Source organism: Phasianus colchicus, chromosome 5 (assembly GCF_987193195.1).
Source record: "Phasianus colchicus chromosome 5, bPhaCol1.hap1.1, whole genome shotgun sequence".
NCBI lineage: Eukaryota > Metazoa > Chordata > Aves > Galliformes > Phasianidae > Phasianus > Phasianus colchicus.
In genome coordinates this window covers 3326304-3347889 of record NC_143440.1, presented here as the reverse complement: position 1 = coordinate 3347889, position 21586 = coordinate 3326304, and the positions used below count along the sequence as shown (strand labels likewise).

The window sequence follows — 21586 nt, the reverse complement described above, 5'->3', positions numbered from 1 at the left end:
TTTCAGTTCCTGTAAAGCAGAATGGATTTTTTTTTTTCATTTCAGTAAAACTATGCTAATTTACATGAGCTTAATATCTTTACATACAGCCTAATATCTCTTTAATAAGCCACGAAGCTCTCTAAAATCATTTATATGATAACCAGAACAGTTTAAGCAATATTTCACCTTGGAGCTGAAGTTCTATGTAATGACAGCTTTTTTTTAACCTATCTTCTAAAGAATATTGTGGATATAATCTCTTGATATAGCCTTATTGCATAGCAAAACAATCCATAATTTCTTCCTCTGTGATAATGTTTTCTTAGATGTTTGCCTCTCACAAGATTCTAGTGCTTCAGCTGAAACTCAGATTGTATAGAAAACAGCTTTAGTGGCAGCCCTGCCTCATACATAACACAGATAATGAAAGTTCACAGCAACCACAAACATGTGTTAGATTTGATTTAACAGGAAGGATTTTCTCTGTTTTAATTGGCTGTGGAGCAGTGGGAAAATTCATGAGTGTCATGAATTTGACATTGATAACCAATGAATAAAATGCATTATTATGCTATGCAGCCTTTTCTTTCTCAGAGCTCTCATGTAATGGAAAAACTGGATGATGTGGATTATAAAATCACAGACAAGAGTTCATCTTCAGCTGAAGTGGTTTTATGTATCTATATACATGACTTATATGCAAGAGAATTCATTTATGTCTCTGAATTTGGAGCAACTTCAAAGTTCTTCTGAATTTGTGCTGGTGTAACTGAAACCAAAATATGGCTGTAGGATTAAAATGGTGAACTTGTGGCATAGCACAGCAGAAATAACAACTGTTTAGGATGCAGAAAAATCCAGTCTCTATAGCAGGCAAGCATTCAAGGAATTTCTTACTGTAATAATAGTATTTTTGAAAAAGAGGAGTAAGATAGAAGATGTACCTTTAAGCTGAGATTCAGGAAAGAACATACCAGCAGCAGGTTTTATTTGTGCAGCAAACCTTAAGGGAAATTGAACCAAATACACTTTTTACTAACTTTCTATTCCTAACTCTTAAGCAAAAGTCCAGATTTTAACTTCTTTTGGAAAGTGAAACCCTCTCTGATAACATGGGGAAGCTGAAATCCAGCAGCACTTCACTCAATTCCACTGCAGTATCAGATGCAGTGGGCTGAAGTTGTTTTGAAAATGCTTTTACTCCAAAAGTTTGGGGGGTGGGGGAGGCGGGTTATTTCTCCAAATATATTTTATAAGCATTCAAAGAGGAGATAGCTGCTAAATAAAATTCTGTAAACTGTTGTCTGCAGGCTTTGTCAGCATTTGAACAGCACTTTTCAATTTAACATAAAAAACATTTGCTTCCTTCATGACTAAAGACATGACTCAAACCTCATACTGCTGTAGGCTGATCATACTGTTTTAAATTCAAAATGAGGGCTTGAAGTTAATGTTTTATTCATGTCAAAAGCATATTTTTGGGCTGAGGTAGGGCATTCATACGTTATGTTTTGAATAGTTACGTTTTTGCCTTATATTACGTATTTTTGTGAGATAATGTAATAAATAATTGGAGATGATTGGTTTTATTTTTTTGCTTTGTCATTTTATGCTCCGCATACTGATCTGGATTGTACTATGTTGCAAAAGGTTAATGGTTGGCATAAATCTCAGAACTGTAAATAGTATCAGCCCTCTAGTGAGCTGTGGGCATTCAGAACAACGCACACATCCATCACAGCCATAAATCCAAATGCCATTGCCAGAAATGCATTAAGGGCACGTTGTCCAAGGGGGGTGTTTTTACAAGGTAGATCCTTAATTTCTTGTACTGTGGCTGAATGATTCTTTGCATCTATCCTGTAAAGATAAGCCAGCTTCTAGACCTATAAAATGGTATCTTCACCAACGCATCTGAGGAACACCCCTGTTCCATACCTGCTTTGTTTATGCTAAACGCATGAAGAACAGGATCACAGTGTTGTATGACTTGAAAAACATGTAGACATGTTTACATCAAACAGGAAAATATTTAAAGATACTATTTCACTTTCTTGCCATTTTTTCTTACTCATAGTTGTGAAATTTAAATGGCAAACGTTCTACTATTTCTTTTCCTATCCTTTTACTGTAAAGCAGACTACTAACCTAAGCCTATGGCTATAGAGAAAGTGGAGCTTTTTCCATAGGAAAAATTACTGAGTGGCTCGCCTTGAAGACTTCTGTTTTCCTTTCTTAATGTCATTTCAGATGCTGCACAACAAGCATGTGATGGTCCGTGTTGGAGGAGGATGGGAGACTTTTGCAGGTTACTTACTGAAGCACGACCCATGCCGAATGCTGCAGATCTCACGAGCGGATGGAAAAACCTCTCCAATCCAGAGCAAGTCTCCAACTCTCAGGGACATGAATCCAGACAACTATCTGGTTGTTTCTGCCCATTACAAAACCAAGAAGGAGATTAAGTGAAATAAGCTTCCCATGCGATTGGGACTCTACATACGTAGGTCCAAATTATTTTCACAAGTGTAGTAAATTTAGTTCATGCTTTAAAAGGACTTCAGAAAACTTAAGACAGACTGGAAATGGCAGCCCATTTTGAAGATCTCTGAATTGTAGAACTATTTATTTCTAGTACTGTATCTTTTATAGCAAAATACCCCTGCTAGGTTAATTACTACAGTCCTATAAGAAATAGACATATATTTTTAGCCAAATTATTATTCTTACATGAATGTATACACAGAGTTACATAAAGGAGTGGATCCTGTTAATGGAAGAAAATACGTAATACAAGATATTTGTATGAAAATATTATGACATTGAATCCTTGACTGTTAGGCTAGTTGAAAAATATATCTATGCAGGTGGAAAGAAGTATTGGTGGGAACTACTTGGTAATGCCTCTTGAAATGGGAATTGACTGTTTTTTATGGGTTGGAAGATTTTTTTTTTTTAACCAACAGAGTATAGACTCGTTGCATGCCAAACAACTTTCCAAAGTGATTACTTAAGAAAAAAAGCCCAAGAAGAAAGACCCACTACCCTTGTATTCTATAAAGCTAAAGACAATGCTTAGTGCTAGATGTGCATGTAGATCCTTCCTGTTCCTGACAAAGCTGCCCCATATAGAAAGAGGAGGAAGCCAAGAGTTTGCCCCTTCCTCTCCCAGACAATAGTGCTGGCTAGTACGAGCAGGATGCACAGCCAAGGAGGTTGGGGGGAGGTTCAAAAGATGAATCTGAGCTTTTCCTTCCCCTTATTTGTAATTCTGCTGGTCATGCCAAATATAAAATATTCATTACCCTGTCATTTGAATGATTCACATTCTTGTAAATCATTCACACACCTCTAAAATAGCTAAAGGCGTATTGGGGCTTAGTTCATAATTTTGGCTTCTCTTCTTTGTTTATATTTGGTAATTTATGTGCCTTATAACTTCCTACAAAAAATCATTTTATAGGATTATTTCACTGACTTATAAATTTGAGCAGAACTTATTTCATTACAAATGAAATAAACATTTTAAAAATACACATTTTTGGTATTTGTAATCTGTACTCCTGTGCTTTGCTGCTACTGACTGGATGCCTACAGCATAGAACTTCTCACTAACCTCATAAGAAATGGAACAGAGAATGGTGCAAGATAGCACAGAAAATACCTGGATTTTATTGAAAAATAAATATTTTTTCTTTGCAGGAAAGAAAAGGATCAAGGTGTTCTGGAAGTCACTTTTTAAAGTGTCAGTTGATATTCTTCTGTATTTTTCTATATAAGTTGAACTGGAATGCATACAAATGCATAAAATGTATACATATAAAGATGTGCTGCTGTGTTCTTTAAAGGCAAAATTTCTACTTAGATCAAGACAAGATCAAGACCTTTCATGCTAGATGCCTTACTGAAATCAGCATGTTTTACCATGCTTAGCAGAACCACCCACCTTATTGCCTACAAACACATGCTGAACACAAACAGCACACAACTGCTAGCACACTAAGCAGCAGTATGGAACTCCAAGCATGTCTTTAGAAAGAACCTTTGTAGCCTTTATTTTAAGCAATATTCTAGGAAAAGTAAATATAAACTCAGTCAGACTTTTGAAAGGCCATAGGAAGAGCACATTTTTGTAGAAGCAAGGTATTTAGCCCTCCTAGGCTAAATAGGAGTGGGAAACATAGGCTTTATGGGAATGGGAAAGCAAACTTAGTTAAAAAAAGAAAGCATGGAAGCACAGCTGAGAAAAAAAAAAAAGTTCTTAATATATGCAGAGAGATTTGTTTGCAAATTAAGAGAGAAGAAAAACTTGAGAAAGTTTTTAGATGTCTATTTTTGGAATGATGGTTACTTCCTCAAGTATAAATTGTCGTGTTTCCATCATCCAAGATTAAGTTTACATAACTATGTTTTCTTTGAAATGTTTGAAGGTATTTACATGTTGATAAATTAAGAGCAGATGCTTGTAGTTATACACAAAAAAGTGTATTTAGATTTATTTCAATATTAAGCTTCAACAAATAATCCTGGTAAATCCAAACCAAGATTTTAAATAATAATTAAAAAGAAGAACTAATGTATCTCATTGGATTTTAACTATCAAAATAATCTTTTGTAATCTCAACCTTCTCAAACTCACATAAGAACAGTTCTTAACACCTGGACTTAATCAGTAAAAGAATGGGAGATCGTGGAGATCTTACAGGACTTTTTAAAGCATTGCCCATTACCACCTGACCTGACTGAGGTGGGGGCTTGCTGCATTAGATGCACCTGGGATGGATGTGGTGAGCAGAGGACCAGTGGAAGTGGGAGCAGCAGTAAAACCAACCAACCACTGCAGTAAATTAACCAGTTATGCAAACAGAGGTGGGAATATCTCATTTAGAATGTAAGTGTATATGGTGATTGAAATGGCTTTTTCTTATTGTATTAGACCTTATGGTGTAGGAGCTGTAGAATTTATTGTGATGCAGTTTTCTCCGTGGAGTTAGGAGCCTGAAACTAAATTTACAAAGCCAAAACACTACCCAAATCTTGTAGCAAACAATGCCCTTCTTAGCTAAAAGTGATGGGGACAGAACTGTGTTCTTGTATGAAATGATTGCAGAGGAAAATGTGTTTCACTGGTTAGGTGTTGTGAGTAATATTGCAGTTTCTGTTTTCCAACTGTATGATATTAAGGTATCTAGTCCAGATTTTTAGGAGACTGAACCGAATAGCAGAGGATCAACAGGAAGGATCCGTGACTTCCATCTCATCCTCTGAGGAATGGCCTGTTGAAACCATGAAATAGTTGCTTGGTAGAAGAGCCAGGTGATGTAATCAAATGAGAAGATGCAATCTTGACCTAGCAGCAGAAGATAACTGAGAGGAAGGGTGCTTCACAGTGATTTTTGGCTTACTTGATCTCTGTATAACTCAGTTGAAAGTGAATGCTGAGGATATTGAAAGCAACATACAACCAGGCTGCTATAAGCTGCAGCAGAGCCTCTTCTCAAGGGCTGAGCTGGGTCATAGAAAAGGCAATATGGGAGCACCTGTTAACTGTGAACAAACAGTGCTAAGGCTCAAGATGGTTAATCAGTGTAAATGGATTTTAAAAGCTGTTGTTGTACAATACCAAATAAGCATTGCAATTCTGGAAGCAATTCAGAAATACTCTGGAAATGCTCATTATAAAACCTGTCACTAGGTAGTACAGGAGGTACCTTATGTCACCTCGATGCTCATATACTACCCACAGTTTTGTTTCCAAGCAGGATTATCCACATAATTGAATGGGGACAGAATTTTTCTTTTTCCTTATTTTAGCAACAATTGTACATTAGTTTGCATTACCACCTTGGTTTGTTGTTTTTGTTGTTGCTTTTTTTTTTTTTTTAAATGACATTTCAGGAAGGATGTATAAAATCCATGGTAACCAGCTCAAGGGCTGTTGGTGGAGATGAGCAAAATAGAGAGGTGTGAATGTATGTGTGTGGGAAGCCAAAGCAGGCTTCTTATGATGCCTGACGCTGAATTCATTACATGTATTCATTTTAGATCAGGGAGATGTCTGTAGGTTTGTCACACCACAGTGTTACAGAAGCATCTCCCATAGATGGTTTGGTTCCTTTGGGGCTTGCATTTCCTACTGCCTTGCTGACTGCTGATGTACAGTACCTGACAGGGAAGGAAGAATGTGTTTTTTCACTGCTTTGCTTCTTAGAATCTATGATAAAGTTAAGCAGATATGTGAGATCCCAAAAACATGCATGGCGCTGGAAAGGTTCTTCTATCTTAGTCCTACTGCTGGCACTGCTTGTGCCTGATGAGTTGCATCCCAGAGATTCAGTCTGTGTTAAACCCACATGCTGAAGCCATCTGGTTTTAAGGGCTCGCAATGGTGCTACCTACCTGTGGCAACACACAGCTTCTGTGTCCTTCCAAACCTCAGGAAGTCCTGCCCCAAACCTTCTCTGCCTGGCATCATGGGTACACTTTGACAATATGTGGTAGCAGATGGCTTCACTCTCTCTGACTGCACCAATTGTTCTATCGCTGGGAGTCAGCCCTTTCATTGCAATGTAGGAGTACTGCTCTTTGGCTGCCAGAAGTTTTTCTAGTGCCCTGCTTTCAGAAAGCAGACAAAAGAGGTAGTTATACTGCTGTAAAGCAAACAGTGTCCACTGCCTAGCTAATCTGAATAGATTTTAGCAGATTTATTCTCTCAGGTGAAGTAAGCAGTTAGAACTAGGGGAAACAAGGACAAAATTCCTACTATATTTAATATTTACTGAGTGAACCACAAGGTGATAAGAAAGAGGGAAGTACCTATTTCTAGAACTAGCTTTTACCTTTACTACTTAATGGTATTTTTCAGGTAACAATTACTTGTGCACTTCTGATCTGCAATGTTTTACTTTCATTCTGAACTGAAACTAATGTTACCAAAAAGTTTATGAAAACAATAAGAATTTCTGTTCACCCAAATTATTCCCCAGGCTGAGTTCAGATAGTGGTCACCCAAACAATTAAATATGGTGCAGAAGCCTGTTTAAAAACTGGTTTTTTTGAATGTAGAGGTTTGAAATAGCCCCTGTAACAAAGCTCAGTGCTAAGTGCCACCTAAATATCTCTGCAGGATGCCCACTCCTACAGATATTGGATTGAAATTCCCCTTTCAAACCTATGCTTAATATTTGATGACATTTTGATGTATTTTCATTATACTTAATTGGTTATAGTCATTTTATTATTATTATTTTTTAAATACAGTTATGTGAACAAGTGCCAACAATCAAAGGAAGCTAAAGGTATTCAGCTGCCAAGGACACAAGCTTTTAGCCCCAGTGCTACTGTAGTAATATTGAAAGATCTTTTCTGAACTTTATGACTAAGGCTAAGCCAGGAACTCACTGGGTCACAACCATATTCCTAAGACAGCGTGAGACACTATTTGGGGAAGTAAAATAAGTATTTAGTTCAGGAAAGGAAAAAAAAAAAGCCTTTTCAGCCTCAACTAGGTCAAAAATGGGGTCAGTGATGTACTGAGGCAGACGTGATGCTCTCCATGGAACGCAGGCACTAGGTTCTTCCTGTTGGTCATGCTGCAACAAGCTTTGCTCATCTATCAAAGCAGTGGCTTGAGGTGACTGGTGCAGAAGTCTGGCTCTACTGTAGGTTAGGCAGCTCCAAATAATCAAAGGCAGTTTCACATTAGAAAAAGGGATTACAGATATCACTAGATACAAAAGAAAAGCAACAGAGCTCCAAGCATTTGGCAAATGTGATTGCACTGTAACAAACCCACCCAAATAGCACAGAAATCTCAGCAAATGAACCATCCAAGAACAGGTCTTTAACTGTTTTTCAGAGTTCTCTGAAGTGCAGTACTGCCCTCTGTGTTCAAAATAAAACAATTCATCAACAGTATTTCAAATTTAGTGTTTACGTTCCAGTGTTCATTATAAATACATACTCTAAAGGAATTTACATACACAAGCAAGGAGAAAAACTGTCAGACTCACAATAAAACAGCTCCCTTGCTGTAAGCATAAAAAAAAGGTTTATAAAGGTATTTTATTTTTTTAGGTAGTGTCAGAAAAAAAAAAAAACTTCAGTTTCTAATGGCCAGTTATGGATCTGCTTTAGTTTTTTGGTTTTTTTTTTTAAAGAAAAAAAGGTGCTAAATCCCTAAGTAGTTCAAAAGTAATTAGGAAACAAAAGAGAGATACATATGAGGGGCACCTGAACTGTGCCTAAGTTGGACATACGCAGACATACATGTACCAATTGACCATGTAACACACACACACAGACTTACAAGTAAAGGTCACTTCTATGTGAGAAAACCCTTCTCGCTCCCTTGACAGGGAAGCAACACAGCACACAGAACAAAAATTAGCCAAAACCTAGTCGTTCAGAGGCTGGAGTTGTTCATTTTCTTAGTACACGTTTGCACATCTGCCCTCCTACGATGGCAAAGTACCGCTGAGTCTTTGTATGCAAACAGCAAAAAGCCACGTGATGAGTAAGTGCCACTCCGCTGCAGAAACTGGCAAGTTCTTGGCAGTAAAAATCAATCTCATCTCCAGAAGTCACACTTCTTTATCCAACCTGCCACTACACACAAAAACAACAAAAGTGAACCACAGGTTTGTATGAAAAGAAAGAAAAATACCTACACCACAAGGTTGCATAAGGACAATAAACTCCCCAGCCTAATTAGGCTATATCCTGAAAGTGATGGACACAGTGCTCACTGATAGTAGACCTAAAACTCCATGCCCACAGTTTTATTAATGTGAATCCCCTCATGTATAGCAGTAAGGGGAAGAGATGAAAGCTTATGAAGCCTGAGTTTGAAGAACTGGTTACATCTACTGCCCCAAAGAGCTTCTAATTCTTTTAAATTTCCAGTTTGCCTTCAAAGTTCACTTCACAGAATTTGTAGTAACAGCAGCAGTAGAATTCATCAGGACACATGCCAATGTGGTATGTTTGGGTTTTCGGTAGAAAAACAAAACTCTTTGCCATCCATGCTGTCAGCGTGCCCCAGAAATGAAATCTTGAGCACACAGTGTGATAATGGCACATGCTTCCAGTTCTCTGGGTTTTTCATTTTCATCTTGTGGGAAACAACAAAAATAGGATATTCCTCAGATAAATGGATTACACTGTTTCATTTTTAAACTTACTCTCAGGCCTCCTTCTCCTCCAGTACCTGATGCTGCCATTCTTTTTTCTATTTCTTCCTGCTTCTTTTTCTTTTGCTCTACAGAATAAGTATTCTTAATACCTCGAGAGGAAGCCTGTGAGAAAACACATTTGCAGAAAGACAATTAGTTATCTGTCTGTACAAAAGCCAAACTGAAAGTCTTGGCAACAGCATTTTGTGAACTCTGGTTTGCATGAATTGACTGGAACAGTATGTAAACACTACGATGACATAAAACCAGACCTTTCCATATACCTTTAGATATTGAATGCTGTCTTTCCTGTAGTTACATGTGAGAATTCTTGTTTCCCATTCATACATCTAGATAAACATACTTAATTACACGTATCTAGTTTGCATGTCTGAAGACTCAAAGCCACAATTTCTCTTTCCCATAAGCCCCACAAGCATTTGGTATTTAGATTTTTCCAGTGCCTGGGCCTAATTCTGCCCTTCTGAACAAAACTAACTAGGAAGAGACAACTCAGGCAGGTAGAAGAACTTCCAAGAAGCTTTTCTATTTCATCATCCCTTCCTATCTCTCACCTCCTCTCGTCAAATGGAGCTCTAAAAGATAGGATATGTACAGTGGAAATAATGACTGTTTCTATTCTAACAACTCAATAAGTGGATAGAAAAAGCTGCAGGCTTCATATTGCTATGGCAGAAATTGATGCGGACTTTATGTGCATAGAAAAAAAAAAAAAACATGCTAGTAATGCAAGCCCAGGTTTTAAGAAATCCAACTTTTAAAGACTGATGTGGGAAAAACAGCCTGTGTTATAGGTCCTTCTTCAGGGATCTTGTGGGCAGCAGTACCATATCCTACAGAAGCACGTACATGAGAAACCTGTTGTTGATTGTCTGCTTTGCATCCTCATAATGATGGCCTAGCAAAGCCCTAGATTAGATGGCAGGAATGCCGGATACAGGGAAAACATAGTTAACGCCGTAAAATGACAAAGGAAAATATTCTTAAAATTGATTTTCAGTTAAGTTCAGGGTTCTGATACTACAGCAGGAGCCATGCAGAAAACCTTAAAATCTCCAAATGGAAAACAGAAATGCTATCACCCGAAATTCAAGGCACTTAAAAAGTGCATAATTTGCAATGGGGAATGATGGTAAATTTTACCAACAAATAGCAACTGGATTACATCCTGTGACTTCTAGCCTCTGGATACCTGGTCTTCCAGGTAAGTTACAGGAAACCAGAAGGAAGAATACCTCGCATGTACAGGAAAATCTTAAGCAGAGACAACATCTGACAAAGTACTTTGCCTCTCATACTGGGCAATTGAATTGGGTAGCAAGCAAGCTGTCTTATCTCTGTTACTCAGCATTCAGGGCTTAAAATGCACTCCTAGTCCTGCTAAATCCTGGTAAATTTTCTCTTTTTCTTCTTACAGTAAGTAACAGCATATACTTCTGTTTTCTTGCATTTTCTTTAGTTAGCCTAATAGCTAGTACAAAACTCCAAAGCTATCTGCAACCAAAGTTGCTTCACTGCAATTTCCTCCAAGGAAACCATTTCAGCAATGTAAGAGCTAGATAAGAGAAGGGAGGTTCAGGTTAGACGTTAGGAAGAAATTCTTCACCTCAGGCAGTGAGGCACAGCTGCCCAGAGTGCCCGATTCCTGGGTGGTCAAGGCCAGATCGGATGGGGCTTGGGCAGCCAGAGCTGATGGGGGGCAACCAGCCCACGGCGGGGGGAGGAACCCGCTGGTCTTTGAGGTCCCTTCTAATATAAGCCACTCTATGATTGCAGGAGAATATTGTTTTTCGTGTACTTCTCAAAAGTGTACGTAAAGAAGCATTCTCAAACAAAAGCCCCAAACCAAGATGTGAGATTTAAGGTTACAGGTGGATTCCTTTTACCCACGCCTGCTGGGTTTGCTGCATAAACCTCAGCTCCTTTCCCCACGCAACCGTCAGCTAAACATATTCTGAAGGAACGGCATTGCACCAGGCGCAGTTACCTCCATCTGCCTCTTCTCAGCAGCTTCTGCCAGCTGTCTTCTTTTTATTTCCTAAAGAAAACGTGAAAGACGGTGAAACGTTATTCCAACCCCGGTTTTTACCCGGCTTTTCCCCCGCACGGCCTCCCGGCTGGAGAAGCGGCCGCCCCAACGGCCTCGGGGAGGGAGGAGCACCGGGAGCGGCCTGCACCTCAACGCGGGCGGCCCGCCGCGATCCCGCCGCACTCACCGGGTCGGGCGTCTCCACCACGTCCTTGACGGCGCCCCCCATGCAGGGCAGGCACAGCCCCATGGCCGCGCCGCCGCACGGCTGCCTGCGCTCAGCCGAAGGGGAGGCAGCGGCCCCGCCCCGTCACAGGGCCGAGCGAGCCGGGCCGCCGGGGGCGGGGATGGACTATGGGGCGTAGTGTTCTAAATGCGGCCTTAGCAGGGCAGAGAGCAGGCGGAGAAGCGATTCGTTCAGCTTGCTGATCGCGATCCTTTCGATCACGATCACAGGATGCCTATGGGCTTCTTGGCCGCAAGGGCAGGCTGCTGGCTCGTGGCCATCGGGACGCCCAGGTTCTTTTCCTCAGAGCTCAGTATCTCCTGTTTACAATCAATGCACGTGTTTATTTTTACATACGTGTCTAAAGCTCAGTCTCACGCGCTGCTTTCCTCCTCAATTGCTCCTCAGTTCCACTTGGAGAAGCCAGAGAAGCGTCCTAAAGAGACTCCCCAAGCTCAAATGTGATCCCATGAGCAGTCATGGGGCACCCAGCCCTGTGAACTCAAGTCCCCATGCAGTGCCTCTTTCATTCTACTAGGGCAAAAGGGACGATAATTAATTTCCAGCTCACTCCGATAGACCTAGGGCAAAAGGGACAATAATTAATTTCCAGCTCGCTCTGATAGAGCTCACACATGACTGGGAATTTACTGGAATAAGTGTGCTGAAATGATAATTGGCCTTTTCATTCCCTGGTATTATGCTGCCATCCACTGGCGCTGAGCAGTGGATGCTGCTTCCACACGTTGGGTTGTTGACATGCTGTTGTTGACAAGGCAGTGATGATACTGACATTGTATGGCAGGAGAAGTGTTTCATGGGGTCAGTGGGAAGCCTCTGATTTCCTGATTCACAAACCTGAGAGAACTCATCCCTCTCACCAGGCAAAACAGCATTTTGCTATCACCGATCAGGCAAAATTTAGTTCTGAGCATTGGACCACTGAATCAGGAGGCATATCAGTGTGAGAAATAATACTCATTGATATTTATCTATGATTATCTATATTTACCATCAACATGATTAGTGTTCCATCTAATCATGTTGGTTCAGCCCAGCTGTATCTGTTTCAATGCCTGGCTGTCCTTTGGTGCAGTTATTCATGAAGTGAGAACCTGGAAGCTTCTGATTTCTGCTGCCCGTAGCATCGCTCCTGTTCTTCCCTGCCTTGGGTGTAGCAGGTCCTTTTAGAGCCTGGCAGGTGTCAGCATAAAGGAGTTAGGTTATTGTTAAGGCTTAAAACACATGTGGGTGTACAGTGCTTTATTTTGCATTCAGCCTTTTGTCCACTTAGAAATGGTTGGCTGTGGTGTACTGTCATGAATTTCCATGCAAGCCTCTTCTTTCCATGCTGACCATGAAGGGTTCCTTCTTGTTTGTTGGTACAGAATTTTCCAAAAGCCTTTTTCTCTTTCCTGGCTACTTCCTCTCTCCTTGGACTACTTACATTTCTTTTTCTTAAACTGTCAACATCATCTTTTTTTATCTTAATTATTAATAGTGACTATGGCATTACTCTGTTCAACATTGCCTGAGTTTATATTTGTGTCTACAGTCCTTGCCAAGGGTTATGCAAAGTGTTACAAGTACTCTACAAAAACAATATGACATCTGTGCAGTTTCTTTCCTGTGATTTTGGACAACATCCATCTTTCTGCACCAATGTTCTTGTCCTGCCATTTGTTCCACAAGCACATGACATCACACATCACTGTAGTTTTAGATATTGTGTTTGTTCCTAGCAGCTATAACCGTCCATCAGTGAGGATTATTGTGTCATTAAGCAATGATCTCTGACAAGTCTGTTGTGGAAATGCCAAGTTATGGCCTGAACCAGTAATTGAGCACCTGGTGGGAAGGCAGGTCCAACCCCAGGTTGGACCCCAACCCCAGGTGCATGCAATGAGGGGAACCACCTCTTCTCAGACTTCATTTAAGTGTTGAAGTTCAATAACTTTTCAGTAATTACTCTTTAAGAACTCAATTCTTCAAGCTTTATGCAATAAGTTGAAAGAAACTGTGTGTGGATAGTTTGAAATGAAATCAACAGGATTGCAGCGTGTTCAGAAACATGGAGAACACGTGGCAGACTGCAAGTTCCATACCAATGAATATTTGAAGTAATAAGAGCCTTGTAAATGGGAGGAGTTGGCTTCACTGTGTTGCAGGAGCTAGGTGAGGATTGGTGCAGAGCTCCCCACCCTGAATCACTGGGGCAGCTGGTTCCCTGGCCAGGTGTGCAGGATGATGGCATGATGAGACCTTGAGCTGTCAGTAGATTTTAGGTGAACTCTTTGCATTCTCTCAATCTGTAGCAGCCTCTTTTTGCTCTTTCCTCCAGAGAGCTTTGCCCTGGGCTGGCTGTGTATGTATGGAGCTCTGCTCCTTGCCTAGGAGAGAGGTGAAGCTCATCATCCACAAACTGTGCTGTATTTATCACGTGACAGAGTGAAGTGTGCTCGTTCTCAATTACAGGTAGCAAAACTCTTTGGTTAATGCTGGGCTGAGGATTTCATGGTACTGTAAGAGCTGGGATATTTGTGCCTCATAGCAGTAGTAACAGAAAACAGTGGGAGGTTTTATTTTTTTTTTTTATTTTCTTATCTGCTTCTACCATGCTACTAAATATTGTAATGGAGTAACACATTTGTTTCACAGTCATCTTAAATGGCTTCCTTGTAACTGTGGTATGAGCAGTAGCAGCATGGTTCTTACATATGGTGCTAGGTGGTCAGTTTGTTGTTTTTTTGTTTTGTTTTGTTTTTTTAACATGGTAAGTAGTGTGTGATGTTTCAAGTATCTGATTTAATAGCATTTTAAATGCATGTGACCTTTCTGGAGCTTTTTGGTGGCTCATTAAAAAGGCCTGGCAGTTTGTTATACGTCCATTTGCAATAGTTAAGTTATGATGGCATTTGTGTAAGGATGATATTGATAAAAGTTAAAGATACAAGTCAATGTGGGTAGGCTCTAACTGCTCTGTATTCTTTTAGTCCACTAGGTGGTACTGTTTGTATGAAAATTTCCTGTATTTCCCAGATCTATAACTGCACTTTTGATTTACTGTTTTGATTTGGTATTATGAGCAAATATTGTGGCTTTGAATTGGAATAAGGATTACAAGGAGTGTACTATTAGATTTCTGGAAGTCTCAGAATTTTTTTTATAGTGAGGAAAAAGCTGTGTCCTGTAAAGGTTTGTGGAACAGAGAAAAAAAAGATATTTCTTTAATTCTCTGTTATTTTGTGCATGTGATATAGGACAGATGTAAGGTAAGTTTCTCTAAGAACCTGGCCAAATGACTCAGAGGCTGATGTTCTCTTCAAGGATGACAATTTTATTTTTTTTACCCGTCGTTAGTCTACCCATAAATGGCTCTTTCTCTACAAAAGAGCACCTATTGAGCTTAAAGAGGAAGTTCCATCGAAGTCCTTGCAGGTTTAAATTCACTACAAAACCATAAAAAGATAAGGATCTACTGTTGATGTTGTTAGATCAGGGTTTTCATAGTGATAATTGATTGTGGGGCAAGGGAAAGGAGTCAGCTGCATGGGATTAGCATGGTTTGGTAGCTTAGTATTTTGGCTACTTTTGTTGGAGTTTCTACATTATTCTTATATATTTTAGCTTAAGGATTATTGAAAATGTCAGACTGTGGTCCAAGCTGTGAATAATCTCTGTTTTGAAAGTATATCTTCTGCTGAAGTCCAGCAAAGCTGACGTTTTCTAAGTCATGGCTTGACTTCATGAGCTTGTGGCTCATCTTGCTGAAGTTGCTTCATTAGCAGAGTATCCCTTGCCATTAGTTTCCCATCTTACCTTATGGACTGCCACCATCATCTGTCCAGAAGCAAGGGAGATCTATGGATATTGTTCATGGGTGACTAAAACTTGAATGCTGTATACAGACTTTGTCTTTCTGTGCAAAGTCATGTACGTGTGAAACATTGAAATCACTGGGAAAAAATCAGTGTAATAATCAGTGGCCTCATATCCTTGAAATAAATAATAAAAAAAACCCTGCAAGTCCTGCTTGACTGAGTGAGTGCCCAGCATATAGTGATAAACTTTGAAACCTGGCAATGCTCCTGCAGGTTTTCTGTGGCTGTAAGAAAGAATGCTTCCAAATACTGTGCTGAGGTGCACTTACCAGTCTGGAATGCCTCATTTTGATAGTAATCAGGTGCTGCTAAAAGGACACTTAATTACAGTCTCCAATTTTAATGAAAAGTTTGCATCATGAAATAAGTTGTGCTTGAGAACAAGGACAACTGAAACCAAAAAGGATGACTTTGCTGCTTTTTAAGGTCAATTTTCACTCTGCTGGGCTTTGTACTGTTGCGTGTTGATTTGCTAGAGACCCATTAACCTGACACAGCAATGCATGTTAACAGGGAGAGATTTTGAGTTAATGGATCTTTAGGTGTTGACTGATTCTCAGCTGAACATGAGCCACCAGCGTGCCCAAGTGGCCAAGAAACTCAACATTGTCTCAGCAGTGTGAGGAGAGACTTTGCAGAGCTATACAGGAAAGCAAACATATTTACTAGACCTATAGGATAAATATAATTCCAATATGCCACTTAAGAAAATAAACAAAAAAGTCAAACCAGACCATTCCTACAGTATTTCCTTATTCAATTTCAAATAATGTGTACTTTTAGGGAAATCTTACATAAAAATCTTATAAAATAATATAAACGTCTGCTTTGCAATGTGATTAATGTACATAATGAAGACTTTCAGAACATAATTCATTGTGCAAAAGGTGTGGGTGACATCCAGATAACCACAATGAGATTAGGGAGATAATGAAGTCTTAGTAAATTTCTGGGATGTCACCTGCATATATTGTTATTGTTACTGGGAAATCTTGTTGAAGGTGGTTACCTTTATTCACTGCTTTTACAGAAATGGTTGTTATGCCTTTTAGTACACACTGGTCCTGGAGGCTGTTATTATTTTAATCCCATACTGAGGAGAATGGCAATGGGAAGAAGCACTCATTGCTATAGCCTTTTGCAGTCTCCTGGTTTGCATTCATGGTGAGTCAGTTATGTTCTTGCTGATTACCAGATGAACAGCAGACAAGGAGTCAAGAGAGCCTTTCCACGGAAGAGGAAAAACTCGGTTAGAGCAGAATATTGTGAATGTGTGTGTATGCTTATAGACACACAGAATTGTTTAACATATTTCTTTAGAATTGTTTCAGAATTATGAACGAGGCAAGGAGGTGTAGAGTGAACAGAGGCGAAACAGGTGCTGCAGGGAGGGATGTCAAAGGAGGCGGGTTGACTGACCTCTCTTATCAAGGGTGTGGAGGAGGGAGAGCCAAGGAATGCAGCCTTATCTCTCTCACGCTGTTCCAGGGCACTGGTGCTCACTTATGTGTTCAGACTGAGCTACTACAGCAAGGAATAAAACCTGTGAGTCATGATAACTCCACAATTGGGATGGAGAATATTATAATAACTTCTTGGAGCCAACTGTAATATCCCATCCTGTTCAAATTGTATTATCAGAGTAATCTACGCCTTGTTTCTTAGAATCAATTGTAATATCCCCTCCTATTCTTGCATACATATAATTTGTCTCTATAAATATCCTTAAACTGTCATTCTGTGGCGTGCAGGCTAGGAGGGGCTACTCCCTCTGCACCCAGTGTATGTGCAGTGCTGTAATAAAAAATATACCTGCTTTATAACCACTTTGTGAAGTTCGATTTCCATGAGTCGCACTGAAGTAGAAAGTTTGCTTAAAGAATAACAGAAGGGTTTGTCATTACTATAGAAGCACAGTAATAATTTGCCCTGTCTTCAAGATTAGAAGTTTGCTGATCTGTAAAATGTGGGCAGGAGCGCTGTTGATTTGTGACATTTGCTTTCAGGTGAGTCAGAGGTTCTGCAGGTTTGAATTGAAGCATAAAGTGAAATATGTTTGTTATATTTTAGTAGCACCGTAGCTAAGCAGGCAAGGGAAGGAAAGAAAGGAGTAGACAGGAGGAGAAGAACACCTTTTAGCTGTTTGTGATGTGTGTGACTATGACATAAACCAGATGAGGTTTAACAAAAGCAAGTGTAGAGTCTTGCATCTGGGGAGGAACAATTGCATGCAGTGGTACAGGTTGGGGGATGACCTGCTGGAGAGGAGCTCTGCAGAGAGGGACCTGGGTGTCCTGGTTGACGACAGGTTGGCCATGAGCCAGCAGTGTGCCCTTGTGGCCAAAAAGGCCAATGGCATTCTGGGGTGCATTAAAAAGAGCGTGGCCAGCAGGTCAAGGGAGGTGATCCTCCCCCTCTACTCTGCCCTGGTAAGGCATCATCTGGAGTATTGCATCCAGTTCTGTGCTCCCCAGTACAAAAAAGACAGGGATCTCTTGGAAAGAGTCCAGCGGAGAGCCACAAAGATGGTGAAGGGCCTGGAGCATCTCCTCTATGAAGAAAGGCTAAGCGAACTGGGTCTGTTTAGCCTTGAGAAAAGAAGACTGAGAGGGGACCTGATCCAGGTCTATAAATATCTAAGGTGTGGGGGGCAGAGTGGCGAGGCCAGACTCTTTTCAGCAGTGTGCGGAGATGGGACAAGGGGATATGGCCAGAAACTGCAGCATAGGAAATTCTGCACAAATGTGCACCAGAACTTCTTTACAGTGAGGGTGACAGAGTGCTGGAACAGGCTGCCCAGGGAGGTTGTGGAGTCTCCTTCTCTGGAGATAGTCAAGACCCACCTGGATGCCTACTTGTGCGACCTGGTATAGGGAACCTGCTTTGGCAGGGGGGTTGGACTCAATGGTCTCTGGAGGTCCCTTCCAACTGCTACGATTCTGTGACTTGCTGAGAACCACACTGGTCTGCGAGGAAAGACTCCCGAGCATTTAACGACAATGGTAGGGTGAAATGTAGCCTGACATTCTCTCTCACAAACATACGAACATATACATAAGAACACAGCGATGTGCAGCATGTGCATAAGAACACAGCAAAAACATCTGGCTTTTTTTATTTTATGAGAAGTGCATGAATATATCAAAATCCAAATAAATTAATATTTTTATTTGTAAGAAGGAACCTCTTACTATTCTTATGTTCATGGCAGCGTTTCATTTTTACCGTGGGCTGTCAACTTGTGAAAACAACTTTGCTGCTTTGTTGTCAGCATGTGCAGGGGCTGCTTTAGTTTGGCTGTACCCTTTGAAAAGCAATCAGGTTTTGGGGTTAGCTCAGAGCTTGGTCTGCTGTGCAGAAAAGAGCTTAAAGTGGGTGTGTGATCTGCTTTTACTCTAGGCTTGTGTTCAATGGGCTCTCCATGAAATCATGGACTAGAAGGAGTCACTTGCTATGACTCTCTGGGTCACGGGAGAGGTGCTGCTCTATGAGCTGAGTGCCAGCACTCCCAGCAATGGGATGTTGAGGTGGCTACAAGTCTTGGTTCAGATCTTCTCATAAAGAAGCAGTGGAATCATGTCTCCATCTTGCAGCACCTGACACATAACTCAGCCCTCACCCTTGCTTTGGGAAAGGGTATGCAATCCATGTTAATTAGAATTTCACAGTCTTCACTCTTTCCTTCTTTAATCCCTTTAGGAGGAAAAAAATGTTATTCAGATCTTCCAGGAAAGGCTCTGGATCTTTGGTCAAATGAGAAGTTGAAATGCTGAAGCTCCAAGTGCACAGCGTTGAACATAAATTGAACAGTTTAACTTTCTTAGTGAAGTCTCTTGCCAGAGAAGTTCCTGGCTCTCTCCTTGCCATCTCCTGCTCCTTTGCCTCGCTTACTTCACTCTGCCCAAGGAGGCTGGTTCTTATCACAAGGCTTGGCATCCCATTTGCAGGACAGGTACTACTAAGTTCTGCAGTGCCTTTCTGATGTTGAAGTATCTTTACAGTTATAGTCCAAATGTGACACAAACACTGAATTCAGGCTGATGCCTTGTTCAGAGATACTGTGAGTGAGACTTTGGCATACGTGTCAGCCTGCAGCTTTGGGCTTCCATTGAATAGTTTTATTCTAGGGAGTCTTTTCAAAGCAGCTTTCTCCCTATACTTTATTGTTGCCAAGTGTGAAGCGATAAACATAGATATCAGTTTTCTGAAGCATGTCTATTATTAAAAGCCAAATACATCAGTAAGGATTGTTTATGCCACTGGTGTGCAAATGTATTGTCTGCAACATAATTCTGTCAGGAGTGTCCAATGTGTCTGTTTGGCCTGGTTGTTATTTCCTTGTTAGAGAGTAAAAAGCAGCAGGTAAGAATGGTTTCTGGATAACTCTCAGGTATCTTTGAAAAGATTCCAGGCTAAAGACTAAAGGGAAATTTTCCTGCATGCTAAGTGCTTCTCATCTTTGTTCACAAACACTGTGTCCTCTAACTCCCTAATTGTTAGAGGTGACAAAGTGGGAGACAGCTTCTTGTTCCTCGTACAAAGCTCTTTCAGTCAGAGAGATTTTTCTCTGCTGTGATTTCTTCACGTATATTAGACCCTCTGTAAGCATCTTTTATACATAATGAGACCAAACACAGAAAGAACTGAGCAAATTTGGTTGGGGATTAAGATAGAAAATAGCACATCCTGTTTGTCTTGAATACATGCGTGCTCTTTGCTGGGAGACCTGAGACATAATCAGTATACGATTTAGTTTTGACTGGCAAACTGAAAAGCCAGAGAAATTCCATTAAAAAAAAAAAAAAAAAACCTGTTTAAAAACAATAGTAATTTTAAAATATTCTGCAAACATACCAAGCCTGTAAATTAAATACTTTCAGATGAGTATAACTGCTTTATTTCTTCTCTTGTAAGTTTTGAATATGCTCAGGGCAAAACTCTTCATCTCTACATGCACGTGAACAATAATTTTGGAACTCATTTTTTGAGTGTTAGGCCTTTTAACAAAAGATTGATTTTTCTGCTTTGAACATTGCACCCTAATATGGAATCTTTACCTTTTTGTGTTCTCTTTTGTAACCTTCTCAGAGGGGTTAGTTTTTTTGGTGTTTATCTTCTTCACAGGCTTGCACTTGCGGTTAATCTAATGTTGATCTATTTCCCAGATGTTTATTGTTCACAATTGGAGGCATGGTTCAGGCTGGCTGCTATCCTAACCCTTCTCTTCAAAGGACTTGCATGGCTTGGGCTGTTCAGTGAAGGAGAGAGGGTGGGAGGGCTGTAAGTGCCCCAGGAACAGATGTTCCCAGCTGAAGTGTTGTGTGAACCCTTCTTTGTTTTTGGCTCAAAGCTTGCATTCCGAGGTATTTTTTTGTGATAAGACTCTGTCTTATCAAGGAGGTGAGTGGTAGGTGTTGCCATATGGCAATCAACATCACTCTGTGGATGTTTGAAAGCATTTCCTTCAAAACTGTTTCCCTATGGAAGGGAGTGCTCAGATGCGTTTATTATCATATCTGTCCTGTGACAGAAAACTCCAGCTTGGTATGGGAGAGAACTAGGGAATTATACCATCGTATCCTGTGAAAAATGATGCAGGTGGGCACCTCCCTGCTCTCTCTTGTTTGCTGGTGAGGCCTAGAGGTTAGGAACAAAGGAATTTCTGCTGAGATCCCAAAGCCAGAAGCTGCCACTCCAAAGAGACCTGACTCAACCACTTTGGACATAAGTTTGTACTGTCGTTGCCATCATAGTCAAGCAGACAACAAACCCCGATGATCCATCACTACAGAAGATCACTGTCTGAACTACAGGCAATGCTTGAAGCTGTGATGTTGACCATCTCTCTCTCTTGCATCCTACAAAGACTTTGCTTTTATTTCCTACCTTTTCTATCCCTTTTCCTTCCTTTCCCCATCTCCCTTTGTGACTAGGACTTGTAATGAACTGGTCAGGCTAACATTTGACCCATTGTGTCTCGCTGTCGGGAATAAACATATTAAAAGAACCTCCACTTGCTCCTATAAATTGTGTCAAGACAGGTGTGACTGGTTCTTAAATACACACTCCTAGCCAGATATCATAAGGACCCCAGACAAAGTCATAACGTGCCCCTAGTCATAGAATCATTAAGGTTAGAAAAGACATCCCAGATCGATCCTGACATTCAACTTAGCACCACGCTCTCTTCTAGAATCTTAGGATGATAAAACAAATCAACACCAACATCTGTATTGCAACAGGACAAATCCTGAATTCTGTTGCACTTTGACTG

The 21586-nt window shown here is 40.5% G+C and overlaps 3 protein-coding genes across 8 annotated transcripts in view; 2 read left to right on the top strand and 1 right to left on the bottom strand.

The window, feature by feature from the left end:
* The window catches only part of GAS2 (growth arrest specific 2), an 86059-nt gene extending 81627 nt beyond the window's left edge, over nucleotides 1-4432 (top strand). For all 5 annotated transcript variants that reach the window (XM_090140186.1, XM_031607323.2, XM_031607322.2 and 2 more), the window contains exon 8: nucleotides 2233-4432. In XM_090140186.1, the coding sequence (XP_089996312.1) occupies nucleotides 2233-2451 (219 nt within the window). In that variant the 3' untranslated portion in view covers nucleotides 2452-4432. The remainder of the gene's footprint in view (nucleotides 1-2232) is intronic.
* A 2769-nt stretch (nucleotides 4433-7201) lies between these two features.
* Nucleotides 7202-11708, bottom strand: SVIP (small VCP interacting protein). Its single transcript, XM_031607329.2, has 4 exons — nucleotides 11393-11708; nucleotides 11164-11214; nucleotides 9165-9278; nucleotides 7202-8589 (listed from the first exon to the last, which is right to left on the bottom strand). Exons 1-4 carry the CDS (start codon nucleotides 11453-11455, stop codon nucleotides 8575-8577), a joined length of 243 nt encoding a protein of 80 aa, XP_031463189.1. The 5' UTR covers nucleotides 11456-11708; the 3' UTR covers nucleotides 7202-8574.
* Nucleotides 11709-13241: 1533 nt separating this feature from the next.
* LUZP2 (leucine zipper protein 2) overlaps nucleotides 13242-21586 on the top strand; it is a 169583-nt gene continuing 161238 nt past the window's right edge. For both annotated transcript variants that reach the window (XM_090140183.1, XM_031607393.2), the window contains exon 1: nucleotides 13242-13906. The gene's annotated coding sequence lies outside the window, so the exon portion shown is untranslated. The remainder of the gene's footprint in view (nucleotides 13907-21586) is intronic.